The sequence below is a fragment of the Numenius arquata genome, chromosome 9 (genome assembly GCF_964106895.1).
Source record: "Numenius arquata chromosome 9, bNumArq3.hap1.1, whole genome shotgun sequence".
NCBI lineage: Eukaryota > Metazoa > Chordata > Aves > Charadriiformes > Scolopacidae > Numenius > Numenius arquata.
Genome location: NC_133584.1, coordinates 4,130,939 through 4,154,738, shown reverse-complemented (window position 1 = coordinate 4,154,738; position 23,800 = coordinate 4,130,939). Strand labels below are relative to the sequence as shown.

The 23,800-nt window shown below is 42.5% G+C and overlaps 1 protein-coding gene across 1 annotated transcript in view; it reads right to left on the bottom strand.

The window, feature by feature from the left end:
• SPATA16 (spermatogenesis associated 16) overlaps nt 1-23,800 on the bottom strand; it is an 80,926-nt gene that overhangs the window by 29,773 nt on the left and 27,353 nt on the right. Inside the window, exon 4 of the mRNA XM_074153705.1 lies at nt 13,646-13,730. Within this exon, the coding sequence (XP_074009806.1) occupies nt 13,646-13,730 (85 nt within the window). The remainder of the gene's footprint in view (nt 1-13,645; nt 13,731-23,800) is intronic.

Sequence of the window (23,800 nt, the reverse complement as noted above, 5' to 3'; positions counted from 1 at the left end):
ATAACATATTTTGGTCTTGAATATTAATTAGAGGGGAATTTAAATTAGTTCCAGAAAACACTGTCTATCTATACTCAGAAAATCAATTTAATAGAGAAAGAACATTTGTAAACAGTTTTCAGTGCAGCGAGACTATGTCTTCAATGAGGAGAGAAGTATTAGATAAATTATCTTTTAGATGAAAAGAAAAAGTGATTCCATGCTCTCTGAAGGTCACATCTTTCATCTGAGGGTTTTAGTCAGTCCTTGGGAGCTGGTTAAACAATACTAAGCATTCATATTGCCCCTTGGGTTGGCATGAATCAGACACTGTGTCTATACGGAATATTAGTCTTAAAATATTGCATTTAAACACCATTTGCATTAAGAGTAAAATTCAGTCCTGTGCAGAGGGCAACATGAAGCTTATGAACCTTGTCATCCCTTAAAAATGACTCAAATGATGCATTGGGCCGGTCTTATGCGGAGAGGTGGATTTCACACTTGGTGGACCCCGATGAACTGGTGTTGGAACTGCCAGGAGGAGCCACCAGCCTGGAAAGAGCCTTCCTTGGTACTCTTATCGACCAGTGCCAGGCAGGTTTAGCTGCAGTTCCTCCTGGCTTGGGGTTTGGGTAAGTTCACATTCAGCGCTGCTTCGGCTGCATCTGTTGTTAACAAAGATTGTCTTCTTGACGTGGACGATCCTTTCTGGAAACTGGGAGAACCATGAGGCTTCATTAATGTATCGTGGCAAAGGCGTAAACATGGTTAATAGTGACAATACTAACACAAGGTTATTAGAGACGGTCAGGAAAGCATGAGAGGAAAAGATATATATTTTTTAACAGGGTGTGTGGGTCTCCCAGATCACCTTATACACTGAAGTGATTCACGGAAAGTATCATTATGGGACTAGCTTGGTGTTTTATTGACAAGCCCTCACTTTTGTTCTCCAGTCTATCCTCCACCTATGTTAAATTATCCAAGACATAGTGTGCCTCTGTGAGTCATTTAGCTGACAACTCTTCCCACCAACCCAGAAAGGGAGGCTGAGAGTGCCAATCAGTTAAGTGTCTATGTCCTTCTCCTTAATGTCTTTAGACAACGGGTCCTCTGATATGGCCTTATGCCATTTTATTTCCATCCTGTTCATTGGTGTGCAGAAATACCATAGAAATGCTATAATTGTTTTTGAGCAGATATTGGGATGGGCTGCCACGCATGCACCCTGAGTGCTCTTATAGCGAATACTCTGCCTGGATGTCGAGGGTACCACTTGAGGATTTGTTTATATTTTAGATTATTATATTTAGTCAGTCCATTATCCTGCATTTACTGGAATGGAAGCAGTCTGGAGTGGGCAGTATTTAGCCCTGGAAAATTAACAGGCTTCAAATGTGTGTAACGGTATCATGACTACCTGGGGCAGTAATAACATCCCCCTCCATCCCCATGAGGAGGAGTTCCAGCTTTCCACAGGCACAGCCGTGTTATCCATGGTTAATGCCACAGATCTGGAGGTATCAGACCAGAAAACAGCAAGTGTGTCCTCCTGCCAAGGTCTCGGGGGCCTGTGAATGGATCTGTGCTCATTCCGCCCTGGGGGAATACTTACCAGTCTGCACTGACTTATAGAAAAATGATTTTAGGGTTTCATATTTCTATGGACTTTAATTATCTTGTCATTCAGGCCCCTTAGAGGATCAGTAGCAAAACAATGGTACCAACCTAGCTTTCCAAAGTACATTTTCCAAAAAGCCGAGGCCTACTTGTTCAAGTTTTACTGAATTTCACGTGTAAATATAGGCACAGAAATCGGTCAGCCTCATTTCGTGTGAGATGTTGGCTATTCTGCTGGTTTTCTAGAGCTTGGGAGGAATTTCCTAATCCGGATCAATATGAGTGTATGAATGTGGTTTTGGGTGTATCCATACACTTTGGATTTAGGAGTGAGGTAGCAAGATGAAAACATGAGAGGCTGGACCGGACAAGCTCTGTATTGTGTCTGCAAAGTTCACTTTTGGCTTTATCATCCTCAAGAACTGCTCAAAGTCATGCTTATTATATCTGTGCATCACCAAGTACCCATGGCTACTCTGCACAGCAGGCAAATAGTGACTAGCTCAGAGGGCAATAACGGTAAAATGTCAGACAACAGGGAAAAGAATAGATCCGTAGTTTCTGGTCAATACTGCTACTGAAGGTATTATTATTACCCAAGAGCATATTTTTTTTTCCCCCAAGCTACTGACCCTGGACATAGATGCTATTTGTTTTATTATCCTCTTGGATTTTTATGGGGTAAAGTCTTTAAGGATGTACAACTTCAGCCCATAAAAACTTTGGAGGAGAAAACTTTATATGATGAAATCCCTAAGGATTTTTCTCCTAAGCCTTTATGCACTGAAGTCCGTGCCCGTGGATGAATATTTGCCAACACGACCAGGAAACGCGGTTGCCTGGACATCATTTGTCGTGCAGCTACCCAAGATACAGTCACCCTGTGGAGAGGATTGCAAGGGCTTCAATGGAATTTCAAAATAGTCATTGCAGAGAGGACAGGACGACTGCCTTTTTCCCATTTGCATGAGTTTCGGTGTCTTTCCATCTGAAGGATCCTGTCTGCAATGTTCTCTCAGATACATCAGGGAAGACGGTGCTGCTCTGGCGTCAGAGCGGAAGAAGTGTTAGGCTCTTTCATGAGTATGGGGGCAGCAGCTAAACTGATAATGATGATAAAGAAAGTGGAATTTTTTTGCGTATCTTGCAAATGAGCTCTGCAGCGGTATCTTGTCACATGGTGCTACACTCCAGCCTGCAGTTTCAGCAGAGGTAGGAAAAGTGGAGTCCTTGAGATGACCTTAACGCGTAAGAGAGAGCTCCTTTAACAACGTACAACAATGTAAGGACCATGATTGACTTAAGTCCACTGAATGTGGTGGTTTGCCTCAGCAGCAGACAAAATCTCTCCCCTCAGTAAGGATGCGAGAACTCGCTCAAGAAGAGGCTGCAGAGTAATCTGATGATAGGGAACATCTTTTTGTAGTTATGGGACTGACTCACGCTCTGCTATGTCAGGAGGTTTATATCTCTGTTTTGGAAGTGTGGGGAATCAGAGAAAATCTGCAGAGAAACCATCTGGAGACAAAGTATCTCAAGGAGTATTTATATTGTCAGCACTTCTATTAAAATAGCAGTTAATTCTTTCATGTAACACAAGCGTTCACAAGGTTTGAGGGATGTATATTGCTTTTATGACAATTAAAAAGCCAAAAGACATTCCTAAATGACAAACTCTATTTTAATCAAGGTTTTAAACAGATATTTGACCTAACACCACATACTGCTCTTCTCCGAGCACCTTGACTCTGCAATGTCCTTGCATTCTACCATATCTAGTAATGTTATATTTCACAGACTTTTTAATAAAACTTTTTAGCCTAAACAATCTTATATTGTCCCTTCAATATGCACTAAAATTCTGTTAAGAGCTCATAAAATGAATAGGTAGATGGACAAGAAACAAAGTTTTCCTGTGCCAACTTTTGATGGCAAATGATATAACTACTTAAACATTTTTATGAAGCTCTTGCCATTTTGCCTGCTTAGAGCAGACATAGAAGAAAAATGGCACTGTATCAGCAACAGTGGCAGTAGTTTTCCCTGCTACAGTCCCTAACCTTAATCCTCTTTAACTACAGAAAGGTTTAATTTGGAAAATCCAATTATCTTGACATCTAGAATTAGCCAAAAATTTAGATATCTTTCTAGTGCCTTATCTCGCAGCTGCAGTGCACACTCAGCCACTGTCTCATTTACAGTGCAGCGGGAATTGATGCTTTTATTGATGATTTTTATTAATGCAACGATATCAGTCAGGGTAAAGCCGTTAGCCTCTTCTATACACTGCTTCCACTCTTAGGCCGGTAGTTAGAATTATGGGTGCACTGCGGTGAGACCTATGCGCTTTTCTCTGTATCTTTCCAACCATAAAGAAGTATCTGGCAGCCCTGCCACTAAGTCTGTTGCTGTTGTGATATGAATATCTTCTCACCAGCATGATCTTCTTACATCATTTTTATTTTTTTTTTTTTCTTTTTTCTGCGGGGAAAAATAAGTAGACAGAATGCCAGAGCATATCCTTTTCTCAACATGTTTACGGTATGAATAAATCATGTACCATACAATAGACGAGAACTTTCTGCTTATCTGCCATGTAATGCCTCCCCATTAATGTAGGTCACATCAAATATCAGCTTATTTACGTTCTTAAGTTATTAACGTATTTAAGTCTCTGCGAGCTATTTTGTATGCAGTATATTTTGAAGGCGGATTTGCGGAGCGCCACAGCGATAGATCCGCATGTTCCGCTGACTTCCGAAAGGCAGACGTACTGCAGATGGGTTACCTTAAGCTTCGAGTATCTGTTTGATACTCCAATAAGTACCTCTTTATGTTTTGGAAGAAAAGAAATGCGTGCTTTATATCCTTTCAAAGAGATCACTACTCATTAAAGAAAAAGCCCGGAATACACAGAGTATGGAAAAGGCTGGAGGCTGCTCTTGAAGCTCCCTGTCTGTGATGCCGGCAGGTGGGAAAGTGGGGACTGAGGAGGAATGGAGAAATACAGCTCTACTTCGGGGAACCTCTCTGCCCACAAGCCTGTCCTCTGCCTCTGGTCTCACAAACTCAGGTTCATGGAGAGTGCCATGGGAGACCTCAGCTCCTGTATCACTTCCTACCAACCGAGAACCTTACCATTTTCTCCCAGCACAGGGGTAAATGTGAAGGATTTCAGTGTTTCTTTGCGTGGTGGAGCATCCCTGAGACCAATGAAATGAAGGTTACATGTGCTTTGCACGGCTGATCCAGAGCGTTGAGGAGGTGAGCCGCTGTCACTGCTTGAATGATGGTTTGTTGACATCAGTAGCCACCCCGTGTGTCTGTTCCAGGTGGCAGGTCCAGCTCCCAGCCTCCCTGCAGAGGTGGCTCCTGGACCACCTACTCCTGCCTCAGCGGGGGCCTTGTGACTCCCCAGGACACTGTGATGCCAGCAGAGCTGGTTCAGCGGAGCGAGCTGAGGTCCCACGGATAGCATGACTACCATGGCTCTTGACTACCCGGCTAGCTTTGGTGCAGACACGCTTCCTTGGCATGGTAACGGAGGCAGACACAGATCTGCAACGAGGCGGTGAGGTAGAGGATGCAGATACCAAAGAACCGTCCCCACGAATGGGCCAATTACCCTCTAAATTAACGACTGGCCAATAATTCTAAGTGAAGCTATTGGCCAAAACCACAGATTTTTAACCAGTTTTGTTAATATTGCTCCTTTCTTAAGGATAAGAGAGTTTTCATGATGAGAAATGCCCTGTGACTGCTCTGACCAGTAGGACCTTACGCCAGCACAAGCCCTCGGCTGGTGTTGGGTCAGCTCCACATGGTTCCTGCTATGTCAGGAACGTGTCACAGTTTAAACAGCAGGGTTTTTTGTGTGAAAGGGAATTATAAACTGTGATGAGTTGAACAGCTTTGGTATCCTGGGCTCAGAGAAACATCTTAACGCTGAGAGGCAGAGCTAAAGGTTGAGCATCACTGAATGCTTTAGGTGAACGTAGTCAGACCCACTGGCCAACACCTGGACGCTGCATCCGTCCGGTGATTCAGACAAGTGCTTGAGAGACACAGAGTGACCCTGGCAAAGAAATACCCCTGGGAGAAATGTGGGATGCTTGCTGTAGGGACTTTTCAGGGCTTTTAGCCCAAAAAGAGTAAAAAAAAAAAAAAAAAAAAAAAAGAAAAGGAAACTAAAATGCAGAAACTAACTGAAGGAAATGTCAGTCCTTCCTAGCACTGAGCTCAACAGCTTTTGGGAACTTGACTTAAATGTGAAGAGATGAATCAGACAGCCAGAGATGGTGACTGATGTGGTTAGCCTGTGAAATGGACAGCACTGTTCAAGGGGGCAGCGCAAAATCATGCCTGAGTCATTGCAATAGCAAACTACTTTATGTGGCTGAATGGCGGCTAATTTAGTAGAAGACAAGTTGACTGTACATAGAGGTGTTTCTGAAAAGTGACTTTATCTCTTTTTGTGTGATGTCCTCTGTAGTTCTTCACGAGCAGATGTACAGCTGGAAAGCCACGTAACCAGCAATGATCCTGGGAACAGCACAAACCTCTGCCTGTAGCTTCATCTCCCCGAAGAAAGGAGACGGTATACAAAGAGAGGGAAGACGATAATGAATGTGTAACTTCTTAAGGACCTTTGCAACTCGAGGGAACAGTAAGGGCCTGAGAACAGCACAAAATGGCTGGTTTTCTCCAGTGATTTGTCAGGTTTTCTTTGTAAGCTCTGCTTTGCAATCCAGTAAAAGACAGAATGAATTGAAAATTCTACTTGGGAAACAAGCACATTGCTTTTGAGCTGCCCTGTAGGGTTTTTTAAATGGTCTGGAGCTTTGCCGGCCAGGTTGTTCCTGTTGAGCATCTTTGAGACATGATTTATGGGCCCCTGTTAACAGTTAAAACCCTAATTGGGTTGGTATTTTGCTTCATATTGGGATTTCAACAGCTACCAACTACAGGAAGGTATGTGTTGCCTATTACATTCAGCTAATATAAAATAAATCCATCTTTCCTGAAATTAGAGACAATTAATCCATCTGTTTTAATAATTGTGACATTTAAATTAATAACTTCTCTTAGCATGTAAATATAAGTATGATTCAAGCAACCGTTATTCTACCATGAATGATCTGGTACCAGAAAAATAGAAGTAGGTAGAGAATATGTGGAGGTAGATATTATTAAAGAAGAAAGAATACAAGAAAAATGTTAAATTCCTTGGTTTTGTACATGTAGAATTGTTTCTGGAATGGAAATATCAGCGATAACAACAGCAATAAAAAGCTCCCAAATCAGTATCAACATGATAGAAACTCTCTGTTATGTTATTTTATTTGCCTTCTCAATCCGGTTTTCAATTACTCCATATTTTCACTAGTGTACCTGACAGCAGAAGGAAGCTGATTTTTGCAGCTGAGAGTTATGTCTTACAAATAGTGTATTGCAAAGTCAGACTGGTCTGAATCCCTGAAATGCCATACATAGGAAAAGGCCCATTCCGCCCTGAAAAAAAGGTTAATAATTTTCATTTTAACCAGTTGCTTCAGCCACGATGCAATGAGAACGTAGGAAACCCCTGAACTGGTCAGAAGCTGCACTGAGATGACCTGGATACCAACGAAGTGTCAGCAGAATGAGCTGCTTTTCCTGCTTATGGGCCAAAATCTTTTTGTTCGTCTAAAGTGCGGGATGAGGAAAATAATTACATCCCAGTTTTCCACCAGAAAATGAAAAGCTCAGTGCTTCAAGGCAAGCATTGTCCTTCAAAATGGCCGTAGATCCAGAAAAGGGAAGATTGCCTACTGGTTTTTATGAAGAGAGGTAAGAGAAATGTTATCTCTTTTCTGACACTAGAAAATTCAATAATTAGTACTTAAAGCAGCAACAGGCTCCACAGACTTCTGAGACAATATAGACTTACAGATATTAGGCTCTTAGGTCTGCCTGTACACACAACAGCCACTGATCTCAACGGGATTTTCCCCCAGATTTGATTGAAGAAGGGACTTTTCTGCAGCGAAGTGTGGCACAGCATGATCTGCTAAAACAGCCTCAGGAATTAATGAGAAAGACACGTTTTCTCGGTGATATGATGGCCAGGCTGCCCAGGGAGGCTGCCTGTCAAATCCTATCAGTCATTCCATTAGGAGGATTGCAAAACATCCCTGCCCTTGCCAGCTTGGAAACTTCACGTTCCACGGCAAGACACAGGTCAAGCGTGAGCACACAGGACCGCTGATGGGTCTGGTCACCGGCTGGGACCACGGAAGAAGTTTTGGCTACCAAGAGCTTTTTCCTTTCAACTTTCTTGCCTTGGATCATCACCCCGCGAGGTGCGAGATAAAGCTGAGCTCTAAAGGAGTTGACAGTGCCCATCGCCGCACCATGGGTGCTCCACCACCTTGCAGGGCTGGGTGATCGTTCGCTTTATTGTGCGCTGTGCGTATTGCTCTGCGCTCCCCACAGCCCAGATTGTTTGGGATGGAAGCACCTGATGTTCATAACAGCAACGAGAGAGCACAAAGCAAATGTCTGAATACCCAAACCTCCACGCCAAGCCAACGCGTGTGCCGCTGGGAGCTTTCTCCCTGATGTTGAGTTTAGCTGACAGAAATATGCTCAGAAACACAAGTCCGCGAGCTCCGTGCACAGCAGTCACAGAGCCGGTGGTTTTCAACGTGCTAAGAGCAGCTCCGCGACGGCTGCGATCTTGGCCAGAACACTGGGGTTGAACTGGAATTAAAGCTAAAAGCCCAGTTTGCTCCGACGCAAATTAAAGGTCTCCATTGGAGCTGCGGCAAATAAACATTGGCTACGTTACGGAGTTAAAGGCTTTTAGTGCAGATGGTTATGGAAGCGTACGGATATGAACCTACAAGCTTTGAAATGCCTTCCTGGGGTTCTGTTGGTTTCTGTAGCGGTTCTGTGGCAGTTTCTGCACGCGTTGCCGGCGCAGTGCCACTTAGTGTGAGAGTTCGGCTGGGTGGGAATGACTTTGGATGTAAGTGCGTAATGGATGCTGGAGTTGAACTTTTGGTATGAAATAGTGTCCTGGGTTGAGAGACACAGGAGTAACTTTTCTTCTAATGCTGGGGAAAATTGCACTTTTAGAAGACTCTAGTGTCTGAATTTGTGAAAATATTTACTTTATAGCCAGCCAGGCTCTGTGGGATTCAAGGTTAGTGTTTTTCGAGCCTTGCCAGGTGCAGGGACAAGGAGGAGCAAGGCCTGGGCATTTGACCCAGGCTGGCCAACAGGAGTATTTCATACCATGAACGTCACATCCAGTATAAATTAGAAAAGTTTGCTGCGTAGCGGGCTCTCTCTCGCTCTCTCCCTGATGGCAGCGGTCCGGACAACTCCTTGCCCCGGTGCCGGAGCCCTGAGCCCTTCCCTTCCTCCTGAAGCCATTGCACTCCCAGTGTCTGATACTTGCTATCCACTGCTGGGAGTGCACAGCTTCCTGCTGATATAGATGGCTGAGTATAATTTCTGTATATCTTATATCAATATCGGGATTAATACTGGTTCTTTAGTATTATTGTTAATTATTTAGTCTTAGTCTATTAAATCTATTTATACTTCAACCCTTGTGTTTCTTTGTGTTCCCCGATTCCCCTTTCCGGGTGGGGAGGGGTCATCGGGTGATAGAATAATTGTCTAACGACAATAGATTGTTATGGGCTCTCTCAAACCATAACAAATAGGCCACATGCTTTTCACAATGGAATAATAAGAGCAATTAATTTTGTGGTGCGCTAATGAGTTAAGCCTGAGATGTTTATAAATTAGGTAATAAAGGCACTTTATACTAAGATGTCTGTGCCAGATACTGCTGAAATCAGGCTGTGACTTTCAAGATTAGTTGCAAAGTTCATGTTTGACAACGTTGGGCATTTTTGACATTGTAGGATGGATGTGATGTATTTTTACTCATGGAATGAAACAGCTGGTTTTTATTGCACAGTTTTTAGCCAGAGGAAATAGTTTACAAAGGTGTGAGTGAAACTGGGCAGTTTGGAGAGGGACTTTTCCTATGGGATTAAATATCTCAAGTCTGTTGTTTGTTTTGCTATTACCAGCTGAGAAATTGCATTGCTGACAATAAATGCTGGGGAGCTTACCTGACTACAGTAATAAGTAAGTTTAAAGTTTGTCTTGCTGCTACCACTCTGAAGATGTCTATCATAATACGTTTAATAACTTTCAAGTTATTATTTACTGTGATGAACTCTATTTAACTCTCCTGTTTTTAATCTAACAGCCAATACACAAATCATCCAGTGCATATTCTGCGGTGGGTTCTGAAAAAAAAATCCCATCTGTTTGATTATATGTTAACTTGGAATGTATATTTTCAATCCATGGAATAAAATATTTGAACAGAGAAAAAGTCCCAACTTACTGAATAATATTATCCATTGCAAATTACCTTTTCACATCTCATCAGCATTATACCTTTATCTCAGAGAGTAATGGAAGGCGGGTATTAATATTCAAAACCAACACAGGGCATTAGATATTACATATCACTGTACAGAAGATCCAGAAATAGATGATTTACTTTAAAGGGGATAATCAAAGAAAGCTAATCAAAAAGCTAATCAAAAAGAATATTTAAAGTTGCCTTGATCATGATCCATAGGTACATATACAGGGAGAAGATAACCAGTACCAAAGGATCTTTCAGCTTTCAGAGATGAATGCATAATATAAATTGCTGGAAGTTTGGACTGGACAAGTAAGATCCCACCTTCTAAACTGGGGAGAAACAGAGGACAAGCATGCAACAAATCATCTGTTAGATGGGTTATGGTAAGTATTCTCTTATTAAGTTGTTTAAATAGGGTTTGGGCAATTTTCTCAAAACTAGCCTGCTTTCTTCTTTTGGCACCAGCGCAGGAAAGTGAGGGTGCAATTCTTTAGTGTTTTTATGCAGGAAGTCAGATAATTCATCAATATGAGCCCTTCTTGCTTTAAAAATCTGACAGTACAAGCCTTGAAGTGTGCCTAAGAGGAGGTACAGTCACATGGAACAGATTACTGCTGAAGAAGAGGAAATATGTAAAAGTTAATAACGAGGAGGGGAGCGATTTGAAGATGTTTTAAGAAGAGTTTTGAAGAAAGAGAACTCCTGGCAGTTGATGTCAAGGATAGAAGAAGTTCAAAGGAAAGTATAAAACTAAATCAGGAGAAGGAAACCAAAGGAGATACAAGATAAAGAGTGCTCTGAGCATGAGGAATAGATCAGGAGAGAAAAAAACAGTGATTTAGAAGTAGGATAAATAATAAAGAGCTTTGCAGATGTGAATTAAGGGCCTGAATTTTTTTCAGTAAAGACATCAGCTGAAGGATTCGAGTGGTCTGTACAATGTTTTGAAGCCATGAAAGAAGCAGAAGACAGGCTGTGAGGAGGAAGTTTCCAGCAGTTAAAAGAATTACGAGAAGAAGAAACAAAAGTAGTCAAGGACACACCGTATGATTATATACATGACCTGCTGATCAAAGCAGAGAGTGACATAGCTAATCTAAAAACCTTTCTTCGCAGAAGTAAAAAACCAAACTGTCCTGTTCACCATCCATTCCCTTCCTCCTCAGATAATTTTGCTCACGGTTGTGAGCCAACGCTAGCGAATTCTGGGGCAGAGGAGTAGTTAGCAAGAAAAGCGTGCATCAATAGCTGTTGCTTTGGTTACAAAGGCACATGAGCATGGATAGTCGTGACAAGTTATTTTCAGCTTTACACCATGAAGTAGAGAGAATATTAATAAAAAAAAAAAAAAAAAAAAAGATTATGTTACCTCTGCTTGGTCTCTCCGTGGTGGAAAGTCCCAGTGCAGTGTCACATGCTACATCATCCCGCATAATCGTTGCCGTGTGCTCTAATGACATTGAAGTCACCCCTGATGCTGAGTGCACAGAACTCATCAGCTCGAGGAGGAAAAGGTTGTTACCGGTGCTGGGGATATATCTCCACGAGCAGCGTTTCTTAAGTGCTAGCTATTAACTTGAGTGGGAGCGGTACTGGGCACCCAGCTGCCTCCAGTGCCTGTGTGTCAGCAGATAGATACCGCCGAATCCTTAGCCCAGCCCACGCTAAGGCATATGCACAAAAGGCACAAAATTGCAGAGCAATCTCTGTCTCCCAGTGAAAATCAAGCGCGGTGGGGGATCAAACAAATGGTTAGATCTCTACTGACATTTCAAAGCTGCTGCAGGCAAAGATGACAGCAGCTCAGGTTGAGGCGGAAGGCAGAGGAGGAGTGGGAATGGGGCACAAACAGCATGGTGGTGCCTCTTGGTACCATGGGGGCCCAGGGAGGCCCACGCACGAACTCTCCATCAGGAAAAGAAAGGAGCTGTGAGCTCCAGACTGAAGCAGAGATGAACCAGACTCCTACCATGGCCAAAATAATTTTGGATGGTGATGCTAATATTGTACAATGATGGTAATGGCTGGAGGTGATCCGGTAGCTCCATTCTGGTCTGGTTCATTCCCACCTTAGCCCAACCACAGCTTCTGATTTAGACTCTGTGAAGAGACGTTATGATGAATCTTGTCCTTCATGCCACTTTTTTGGCCCTGCTACATAGCAGGACAGTCTGAACCACCAGGGGAAAGGACAGCTATGACAGCTCCTCCTTTAAAGGTTTATTCTTTGAAGCTTCATGTCCATGACATCAAGAAGGGAAGTCAATGGATATCAGTGTTAAGGGACAGAAAAAGACATTCCATTCGAAGAAATGACCCCTTCATAAAACCTGTTTGTGAACTCAAGATTTTAAATGAGTCTGACCCAGTGGGGGAAAAAATCAAACTGTTCTGTACAGAAGAAATTCTCTGCTGGAAAGCATATAAGAAAGTTCACAGGCACTGCAAACACTAGCCCAGTGGGTAATTCTCTGAATGAGATGCACTTTGCACTCACAGCAGTACTGAAATTCAGCAGCTCCCAGGACCGAGATTTATTCCATTTTACCTATGAGAATGCAACTAATAATAGTTTTAAAAAGGAAGAGTTTACCATGTGAGGGAAGGTAAAAGATCAGATTCTGATTGTTATTACTCTGGCTTATGTCAGACATAATTTGCACTACTTCACGTCAAGTACAGATGTCACAGATGTCCTCACAGAATAAACCCAAAAATAAACGCGATCAGAATCAGACTCTGCAATTTTGTCGCAAGGGACATACATTGTTCCTAGTATCATTAAATTCCTCGCATAGACAAGGAGGACCTGAGGGCGAGGTCCACTCTGGGACATGGAAGGGTCTTCCACTGCCTGAGGCCCAAACGCTGCGGTCCCTCGGAAACGCACTTTGATTGCGTTGATACTGGGGAGGGGGTGAACTCTGGGACACCACTGCTCTTGATAAGTTCCAGCACCAACGAGCCTCTCCCAGCAAAGGATCTGTTATCCATCACCTCCAAGTTTGTGTGAGAGCTCTCCTCGGAGCAGAAGGGGATACCCTTAAACTTAAATTTGTGCTGATGTGGCTGAACAGCCATATGAAATAAGTATCACTCAAGAGATGAGTCTCATTGAAGTCAATGGTCTAGTCCCCACAGAAGCAATCTTTGTAGACTGGGGTCTTACCCAGCCATTCTTCACAGAGCACTTTAGGTTCCTCTGAGACCATTCGTTACAGTCATTTTTTTCCTCCCCTTCCAGTTGAAGAGTTTGAAAAGGTGTCAGAGGATTAGTATCATGCAAATTGCAGAAGGAAAGTGTCACTAGGGTAGGAAGACTTCACAAAAAATAGCTTAGGGGACTATACAGTATCCAGAATTAAATTTTATAGCAGTCCATAAAATTGAAGCATGAGCCAAGGGTTAACAACCTTGAATTTTGCCCTTAAAATTAGTCCAAGAAAATCTAGTTCATTATAAATACAGTAGTACTATATAGTGTCCTGTTGATTGATATGCCCAAGAGCTACCTTTGTCGGCAGTCTTTTAAGCAGTAATCCTTCATTTTGGTCTTAATAGTGAGATGGGCACCTCCTTCCTCATTGGCCTATCAATTTTTACCTGCCAATACAGTTTGATGAGCTTGCTTGTATGCTGCTCAGTGCCTCCTGTCAGCCAGTACATATAGTCAGCAATCATGGCGCTCCTGATGACAAAAGCAGAATAAATGAGTGTTCAGGGAGAGAAGGATGTATATAGCAATATTTAAATGAGGTAATATTAAAAGAGTGTAACATGAAGTTTATATCAAAGGCTTACACATAATTTTCAGTCTTTGTCCAACTTGAAGACAAACATTAGTAAACATTTTTCAGCTAAACTCTGTCTTTTCTTTTAATAGCTTTCCCATATTTTACTCTGAGCAAATATTTAATGACTACTATGCAATATTTTAGTCTGGGTTTGTTTTTTTTTGTTTTTTTTTTTTTTTTTGCTTTAAAATATTTGTCAGTGAAATATCTTATATGTAAGTACATTTCTTCCAGGACAGCATCAACAGATATAGTGTCCTGTAGCTTGGCAGTCTGAGAATATCAGTTGTCTATGACAAACTCAGACACAGTTCACCTTTGATTAAACTATATCTTAAAAAAAAAATCCCAAAACCAAAAGTAATCAGCTATCTTGCTACCTAATTGAGTATGCTTTAGTACTCCCACTGTCTGTGACAATCATTGCATTACTCTTTCTAGACTGAAGGATATTAAGAAACTATTGTGCGATGGATATTAATGCAGAGTCTTAACAGACTTTAGAAAATCAGTTTGCTTTTATGGCTGCCTCTCCACACTGCTCTCCTTTTCCTTTCCTCTAGAGATTCCAAATCCAATTAAATGTGACTAGATGTAATTCCAAATTGTCACTTTAGTCAATTAAACATATAATAATCTTGTGTACCTAATTACTAGCACCAAAAGTTTATTTGTTGATGTAGTGCTATCAGTGTGTACTTCTGCATGTTCTCCTTATCATTGCCTATATATTAATTGTGCTTTGACATTACTGTAAATTGAATTTGAAATTTCCCCCTAGTTGAAAGTGTCTCACAAACAGTAATCCCAATCCTGTTGTAATATCCTTTCAGAATGTACTTCCCAAGGCAGTATTATGTTCTTAATGAGATATAACCAAAAATACACGGATTTAACAATAAACATTTCAAAACAGGCCCAGTATCAGGAGGTAACACATTGTTAGAAACAGGAACTAAATCTTCCCTTAGATGTTCTCACACAGCTCCCACTAATTTCACTGGGAGAAAACCAATTCAGGAGGATCCATGGATTTCTGCATAAGGACTGGATTTAGCCATAAGCTTTATCCAATGCTCGTTTAAATTATTGGCAAAAATCCTCTTGACTGCACTAGAACAAAGAGCAGTTTCTAATTGAACATCGTTAGCCCAGCCGGCACAGGATGAAGAAAGGATGAAATCCTCATTGCCCTGAAAATCATTGACAAAATTTGCATTGACTCCAAATGGTGCCAGGGTTTAATCCCAGGAATGACATATGGATCCTGTGGATGAAGCAGAGGAGGTGAGCAAAGCATTCAGGCAACGCGCTTGACCTGGGATTGACCACCAACTGCCTGTTGGTGATGGTTTTGGGGAAAGATGTTCACCATGTCCTGAGGTGCAAAAGGCAAATAACCACGTGGCATAAAACTGGGAGAAGATAGATCTGTCACGTTATTCTGTACCTTTTGGTCTACTAGAGGTGGTCTGCAAAGCTTCCATCTCCTGTGACAATGGCAATAGCTGTCTAGGAACCAGCGTATGCAAACAGTGGTGGCCTCTTGTGGCCACCTCATCAGAATGGGACTTTCAATCTAAATTTAGAGCAATTCTCAAGCCCTTAAGCCTTGTTTTTGGAGTCAAAGGACATTTGCAAACGGTCATTTACAATTTGGGCTCCTGTAGATATATCACCACTCAAGCACTGTCATTTCCAAGATTAAAACTGGCAAATCCTTTACCCCTAGTGTCACCCTGTCAGTGCCTGCCATGGGTCGAACACAATCAGGTGACACAGGAACAGCCGTGTTATGCTTAGCCACCTGCTTTTGTAGGTGGAGATGTCCACAGAGCCCTGGACAAATCTGGACTCACTTCTCAGACAAGTCGCTTCATCTTTGTCTGCTTCTCAGCATCAGCTGTGAAATGCGGGTGATCATATTTGACTGATTTGCTAATTTGGTGTGCGAGTCCTCCTGGCACAATCTTTTGCTAATTCTTTGCCGCAGTCTCAGCACAATGTCACTCTGATCGTGGCAGAGGTCTCCAGGCTTCGCTGCTCTCCAGACAAACGCCTTTCCTCTTTATTCTTCCTTCTTAATTTGTTCTTATTTAAATAATCAAAAGCACGCTTACATTTGAAGCATTCGTGTTTAGGTTTTCAACATCTGCTTTCATCCCTGCTAGATTTCTCCCGTACTGCCGTGCATTACGTCAGGAATGGTGAGGCACATCCATAGAAACCCTCTGAGCCTTTCAAGTACCTCCATCACAATTTTTCTTCTCAGTTCCTCAGCCATCGAGGAGCACACACAGGTCAGGACCGACGCTTGCTACTGTGACCTCGGGGCTTACGAGGGACTTAAAAAAATTCCACTTTCAAAAGAAACACAAGCATTAAATCTCTATGTGGATGGCCTGTGTCCAGCCCCAAATGCGCCCAAATCGGAGAGTCTTCTTTGAAGGCCTCCAAGGCTCAACTCACAGAACCAAAGTGACCCATGCAAGTGGGAACTATGAATTTCCGGACACGGGTGAAATTACACTGTCTGAATACTTACAGGGCTGGGCAATGAAAAATATTTAGGGACCTAAACACTCAGAAACCAAAGGACAAATTGAGATATTTAGGCAAGTTAGAAGCCTGCCTCCCATTGAAATACATGAAGGCATAAAACACGGAGCTGGGCTCCTGAGTCCCAGTGAGTGCCTATCCACATGGCCCATAGAAATCCAGGCAACAAAGACTTTCAGTTAGAGTCTGATGAGCCCGTGAGACACTCTGAAATGAGACTTAAGTAAAATACTATTGAAAGTAATCCTATTTATGAAACTATTATTTAAGATCCTCAGCCAGTGACCAAACTCATTAACATCTTTTTCTCTCATCATGTTATCAACATGGCTGATGTATGAAGTACATCATATTAGCATATTATACATACTACGTACTACTTAGGATAGTATAAACACAACCATATTAGCATTTCAGCAGTATGTGAGGGCCTGAGGAGGTCCTTCTTCCCACCTCCTGCAGTCACAGCTCCTGGGGAAATGGGAGCTTGTGAAGAGCTGGATGGAAGAGGGTCCAGTACAGGTCAGTTGGGACCAGCGGTTACGTCCTGTGGAAATGCTGAGCAAGTGATATTGGCCAGCTCTGATTTGTACCTCTTGAGTGACTACTTAACAGTTCAACTTTGAACCTTCCTGAGCACAAGGAACATACGGTACAAAAGAATGGGAAAATAGCTCCCATTTAGACCATGTAATGCATTTTTCTGGATGAAATGCCATGCTTTATTTTTACAGTTTTTAATGATATTGGGATCAAACTCTAATGATAAGGAACAAAGATACATGCATTCTCTTCCTACTTGTGACACTACAACTTCAGGTGATATTCAGAAATATTGGTCTTATATTTACGGATCCATCTGCCACTTTTGAGTTACTCATTTGAAATACTTATGAAGGTGCCCGAGCTTCAGGTGTGCAGCCCACCAAAGCGCTCTGTTTGCCATGAGAACTGAAGTAGTTCTGACAATACACTATCAGAAAATATGACACTTCCTTCTATCAAAGCATGAGGCTTTATATTCAAATGGGTTTTTTTCCTAGTTGATAGTTTGGGCCAGTATGGGCTGGTGTGAACTTCTATAATGTAACTAAACCCACCTGGGTTAAAGCAAGCCTGGATCCAAAGGTGCCTCGCAATATCTGCTCAATCCGGCCACTTGGTGGTGCAGAACAATAAGATATATTTCTATACATGCAAGTGAAGAGCACACCACACATTCTAAACTGTGTCCCTCAGCCCATCTCCAGACGGGCACAGGACTTGTAATGAAAGAGTGGAAGGCAGCTCTTGCTGCCTGACAGCTGCTGACACTAACAGCCCCTGCACAGCCAAACCCTTCGCAGCAGCCCCGCGAGTGGGTGACAAGAAAATGGATGGTCTGGGTCTAAGAAACACGCGGAGTTTTCTGGAATGCACCAAAGTGTTACACTGCCAAAGAAGACAAGAAATTAGCCTTTGTTGCTAAATGCTCTTGTGTTCATTTACCACTGTGAATACTAGAAAACAAACATAAGGGCAAGACTCAAGGTCAGCTCCCTCAGCCTTGCCCGCTCCCCCTGAGCTGCACGGAAAGAGAAGAAGCCCTGAAGGGGAGAGGAGGATTTCTCTGCAGATGGCAGAGCCTCAGGGATAATCACAGCCCATGCACATTAGAGTAACTTTTACTCTTCTACGCTATTCAGCCCAATTGCTGCTAAGATCAGGAGGCTGGTAAGTGGCAGAAAATTACCTTTACTCCCTACCTCAAGTGATCTCACCTGGATCTGCAGTAAGTGGTACTAAAGGAAGGCCTCAGCCACTGTTGTGTGATGTTAGCCCTGTGCAGATCTACCGTTTGGAAAGGGTAAGTGTATCTCAATTTTCTCAGTTTAACAGGGATTTTAATATTCCTGATGCAGACATCTGGGTATTTGAGATCTCTAATACAATAGGACTGAGTTTGAGATACGAGATGCAAAATAAACTGCTGCTCCCTTTTGGTTGACCTTTCTTATTTCCTTCTGAGAATAGAAAAGGAAAGTGATGTTTGTAACTGGAGTAAGTAGGAGGTAGTAATTTTAATGCAATTATCCTATTTGAAAAATGAACACAACAATAACAGCTAATTTTTAAACATCTCCATACATCCTAAATAAATGTAAACTCATTACTTTGAGGTTGTGGACACACTTGGAAACCATCAGATGATGGGAGATAAACAGAACTCCAGAACACTGAGCAGGAATGAAATGACTAATGCCAGGATTTATCTATATGTACACTAGCCCCAAAATGGGGCAAAAAGTGTTCTGAGAATCCCTGTTACCTAAGAAAAACCCCTTGCTATTGCTAATTCCTGCAGATGTCTGGCTAAAACTTCATTTTGAGCATTTCACCAGTGAAACTTAAATGCACTGGGAAGCTGCTGTAAAACTCTTCTGTCCTGCCAGACCCTTCCAGGTTAGTGGTGGGGTTTGCTTTCTGTCTTTGCTGAAGTTTCTGGGTCAGTAGCCCGTTGCTAGAAAGCAGAAATGAGTTTCCTGCAAGGAAAATGGTACCTGTGTTGAGAATGCATTTGTTATTATCTGTCCCATGCTTGCATGCAGGTAACAACTTTCTGCCTTGTATTGAGATTGCTCTGCAGTGATAACAAATGTTTCTCATTTAATGGCAACTGTCATGTATGGACATAGAAATTGCTTTCCAAATGTGAGCTGAGCAATGCATGGGGAAGCGACAAGCCTTTTAAAATGACAGGGGATATCCAAGAAAACAGGTTGCTAAGCCCAGCAGGATCTTGGGCTCTCCATGGTCTGGGGTGAAACAAGCAACGGTCACCGCGTATGTGCTGCACAGATCCCAGGAGGTATGGGAGGTCCCAGTGCCCGCGTTGGCTTCACAGTCCAGCTGTTTGCAGAAGGGATAGGATAACTGGGACGAGCTGTTTGTAGCAGAGATGGGATGAAACTTTCAGAGCGACGTGGTCCATGCTTGTTTTGGCATCTAGCTGGTGTTGGCTCTGCTCTCTTGTATCTCTTTGTGCCTCGTGGTCCCTGGGTGAGGGATGTACCTTGTGCTGTTGATGTTTAGATTTACATCTGGCAGGGGGTATGGAAAAACCAGCACGGAAGGCTGCCTCTGGCCTCTGCTGTGAACCTGCCTGAGCAAGCTGTTGTTTGACACTTGGACAATCTCAAGTGATAAAGAATGATGTGTGCAGTGCGGAAATAACGGCCGGTAATTTTAGACACAGGCTAACATCATATGTTGGTGACAAATTAAATAATGGGCCACGTGGGCTTTCCTTTGGGCTTCAACTGATCTCAGCACTTGTCAGAGCTGCTCTCCTAGACCCGATTTATGAAACGCTCCTTCTATAGCATTGCTCTGGGGAGAACGGGGGCCACCAAACCAGCAGAAGCTCTCAGATCACTTTGAGGGGGGGGGGAGGGGAAATTCCATTTTTTTTCCCCTTAGTTCTGGGGAAGGTGTGCTCCCTTTGCAATGAGCTTTCTCACAGTGGTGAGAGATGACTGCTGAGATGGGGGGGGGTCTGTAGCTATGACAACAGGCTTTTTTTTTTTTTTGTCCTTGGTATAAAATTGGAGGGTTTTTTTTGTTTCAGTTTAGGAAAACTGAAACAATTAAGATAGGTGAAAGAATATAAACTTTCCTCTGGTTTTCCGCAAGAAAACCTAGGCAGGATGCGCAGGCGGGTAGCACGGATGCAGGTGTGTGCAAGAGGCAGTCAGCTGGTGACTCCTCCAGCTTCTGTCCCCAACCCCAACTACGTATACATCTTCCCTTAGTGTGACTGTACGCTTTGTAAAACAAAACCAGAGATGCAAACTAACCCAAATTACTTACTGACTTTTCAGCCACTACCTCTTCAAGTCTGACTAAAATGGGATGCAGACCTGAACTCCTACTGAGGTTTGCCACTTGGAGACCAAGTTTGCTTTTTAGCTGATGGGATTATCTAGATTATTATTATTTTTTTTTTAATGGGAATGTCAAAAAGCTGAGTCAGCCATATCACAGCTATTAAGATGCTAAAACTTCTTCCTCCTTAAGTATTGCTTACCCCTACTCTGTGCAGTCAGATGAATATGAGTTGTTTGTTCTGGCAGAGGGACAGACAGTCTGTTTTCCCCTACATGTATACAACTAATTTCAAGTCACTAGTGTTCTAGCTGGTGATAAAAGAGCTATCTTAAGCTTTTTCACAGAACACAGTGACACTGTTAGATCAGCACAGCATTTTGATTAGCAGAAAGATGAGAGCTATACAGCTTAATGATAAAAAGGCGCAAAATCCCTTCTGTACTTAAAACTCCAGTTTTCAAGCAAATAGGTAGCCATATTTTTCTATAAGTTACAATTTTTTACCTTGCTGCTGATTCAAGGCTATTCAGTGTCAGCAATAGCCTGCACTAAAGAAGTAAAGAAGAAAAATGGCTTTCATGCCTTATTGCTTGTCTGGTTAGACCTTCTGCTGTGGATGTGTAGGAGGCAGATGTGGGGTCAAAGCCTGTGGGCTTGGAGGCTCAAAGGATGCCCAGGCTGCGATACCTCTTCCTTCAGGAGCTTTGAGGATCACCCTTGGGTTCATGTTCCCTTCCTGACACTCTTGTCCTTGAAAGGAAGGGCTGGTGGTTTGGCTGCTCTGTCCTTCAAGATAGTATGAGCCTCTGAGGTTCTTCTGTGGCTTACACGTCCCCTTGCACATGCACGTCCCTTATCTCATCCTTCCCTAAGGCAGCAGAAATTCTTATATTGCTGGGAAGGTTGGGTTCTCCTCAGCCTTTTCCAAGAGCATTTTCTCAGTTTAGTGGCAAAAGCGAGCCCAGGACCCTTTCGTGAACTTTCCATCCTGGTTATTGAGTGATCTTTTGATCAGCTGTGACCATGTGCCCTTTGGCAGGGTGCTTCCAGTAGCTGCTGTTGGAGGCTGACCCTAAGCCTGAACGCCTTCTAATGTCTAGAACTTCCTGGTAACTTCCAGACTAAAATTATATATAATGCATTTGTGCCCATTTGTTCAAGGGCCAAGACGGTCTTTCAACTGAAATAGGTTTTCTCCCTTCTGAGGTTTACATCTTTACTGTGTTTGTCAAGAGCAGTCTCCTAACATCAGGGATACCAATAGAGAAGAAATATATTTACTAGCTGACATCTTAGTGAAAGCGTTTGCAGCACTTTGGAATTCATCATTGGCAGATGCTGTGACCCCACAGTGGTGTTTCTAGGATTGCTTTACAATGCCAAATGGCCTTAGGCTGCTCTCTACATGGTAGCATCCTATCACAGTGCTATCCCGAAGGAACCGCTGTGCAGCTGACAAAATTCAGAAGGGATGCAGATACGGGCATATGAGACTCCTTACGTTAATTCAGACGTCCTTGCATTTAGACTGCTTCATATGCCTATTCTCCTGATAGTGGGCAGTGTGGAAAATTACACATAGAGGAATTTGAGAGACACTTAAATTACAGTTGACCCCACTCTAACCTATGGCTTTCTCTGAACCAAAGAATTCTCTCTGGTACTTCCTCAGAGACAAAATCTCAGGGGATCTCAGCTTGATAGGTAGGCTGAGTTAAATGTGATTATGCTTTCTGTTTGTGCCAAGCAGTCCTGCTCACAACCATGCTGTGTGCATACCCATACCGTGTCCTGGGCGTATTTAATGGGCTCTACAATAACTTAAAAAGCAAACGAGGGAGGTGGGAGGGCAAGAGATACTTAAAAGCAGGAAAAGGAATACAGTGACCTTGTTCTTGTACGTAAAGAAGGCAGAATTAAATGACAGCTTATGCTAAGAAAAACCAAGTCTGTATTTCCAGAAACGGCAACACTCTGTGTGCCGTGGTCTGTCTGTAACGAGCAGAGTACATCCTGCACCATTAGTGGGGTTCAACTGAGACCAGTGACTCCAGTGAGACGACAGAAGTAGTGCTAAGCTTAGTTTAACACAATCTGCAGAAGCAGCTCTGCACAGTTGCTATAACACTATGTTAAACTAGGCTAAACTCTGAATACTGCTATAGTCACTGCTTTTGGAACCACGCTGGATTCAGTCTGTCAGAATGTTCCTCTCCTTTACAAAATACATACTCTCATTTAAAATCATCGTTTCCTGAAAGCTACTCAATATGGGGAAAAAAGGCTGACACAGTTCCCTCTTGCCTGCTGATGTAGTAAACTTACTGATTGCTTATCTGCAATAACACCAACCACCTTTTTTTTTTATTTTTATTTTTGAAAACATATTTATGTACACCTCCTTGGTTCATACTGTCTTCTCAAATATGGGCATTTATATGTATTGCTTCTTAGGAAAGATTAGTTTCTAAAAGGGTATTTTTTGTTACCTTTTATTATTGTTACTATTTTTTTAAATCTTCAGTGTGACTTCTTCAAGGGGAAAACATTCTTCCCCCCCAACTCCAGCACCCCAGGCATTTCCCCTTGTATTATTTCACTTGTTGGGCTACTAGTGAATTTTTGGGTTTGAAAGTGTCCTGACCAGGATTCCCCATCTGTCACAAAGCAACATACTTTCCTAACGCAGCTCTGACATGTCTGGCTGATCAGTGGACCTCAACTGTTGAGGATTCAGTGGATAATGATTCCTCTCTGAATAAACACCCCAACAAAAGATTTTAGGAAGAAGAGACCATTACCAGTGAGATATAAAAGGAGATCTGGGAACCATCACAACACTCTATTGTTTTTCAACATAATGTTTCACTTCCTTAGTTTGAAAAAGCTTTGCTTGAAATGTGAGCCGTGTTTTCCAAAGCAAAAAAAGAAAAGGTGCGGGTGAGTTTAAGGCCAAGTGAAATATTCCAGGTTTATCTGAAATCATATTTCTAAAGAAATGTGGAAAAACTGTTTCCTTGTCTTGGGGAACTGATTTCTTCTCCCTGTCCTGACGTGTGAAAGCTACTGAGATTACTCTGACATAATCTCAATGTGTGTCCTGCAGAAGGAAAAGTGCTCGTCCTGGAGTCTTTGGCTGAACTCCAGCACAGAAAATGGAAGTTCATCTTCCCAAATCCTCTCTATAACTCTGCTTGGATAAAGACTTCTTCCACTGCCCGTACAGACTGTTTTGCTGCTATTTTAATAGCTTCAGAGCTCTACCATCGCTAGCATCCATCTTAAATGATGAGCAAAGTGACCCTTTCAGTCTCACGCCTAATTCCCGCTGACTGTTCTGCCATTAGTTAGCTAATGATTTGTGAAATATTTTGTGATATACTTTGTGGTCTTCAGCCGAACAGTCCTCTGTAAGTGTCTAATGTTAGTAGCAGTGACGATACATAGCAAGTCACCGTTGCATTTCCCCATGCGTTTCTTTCATTTAAGCACGTTAAGGGGCTAAAAACTTCTGCTGCCTGTTGAAACTTTTAGGTTT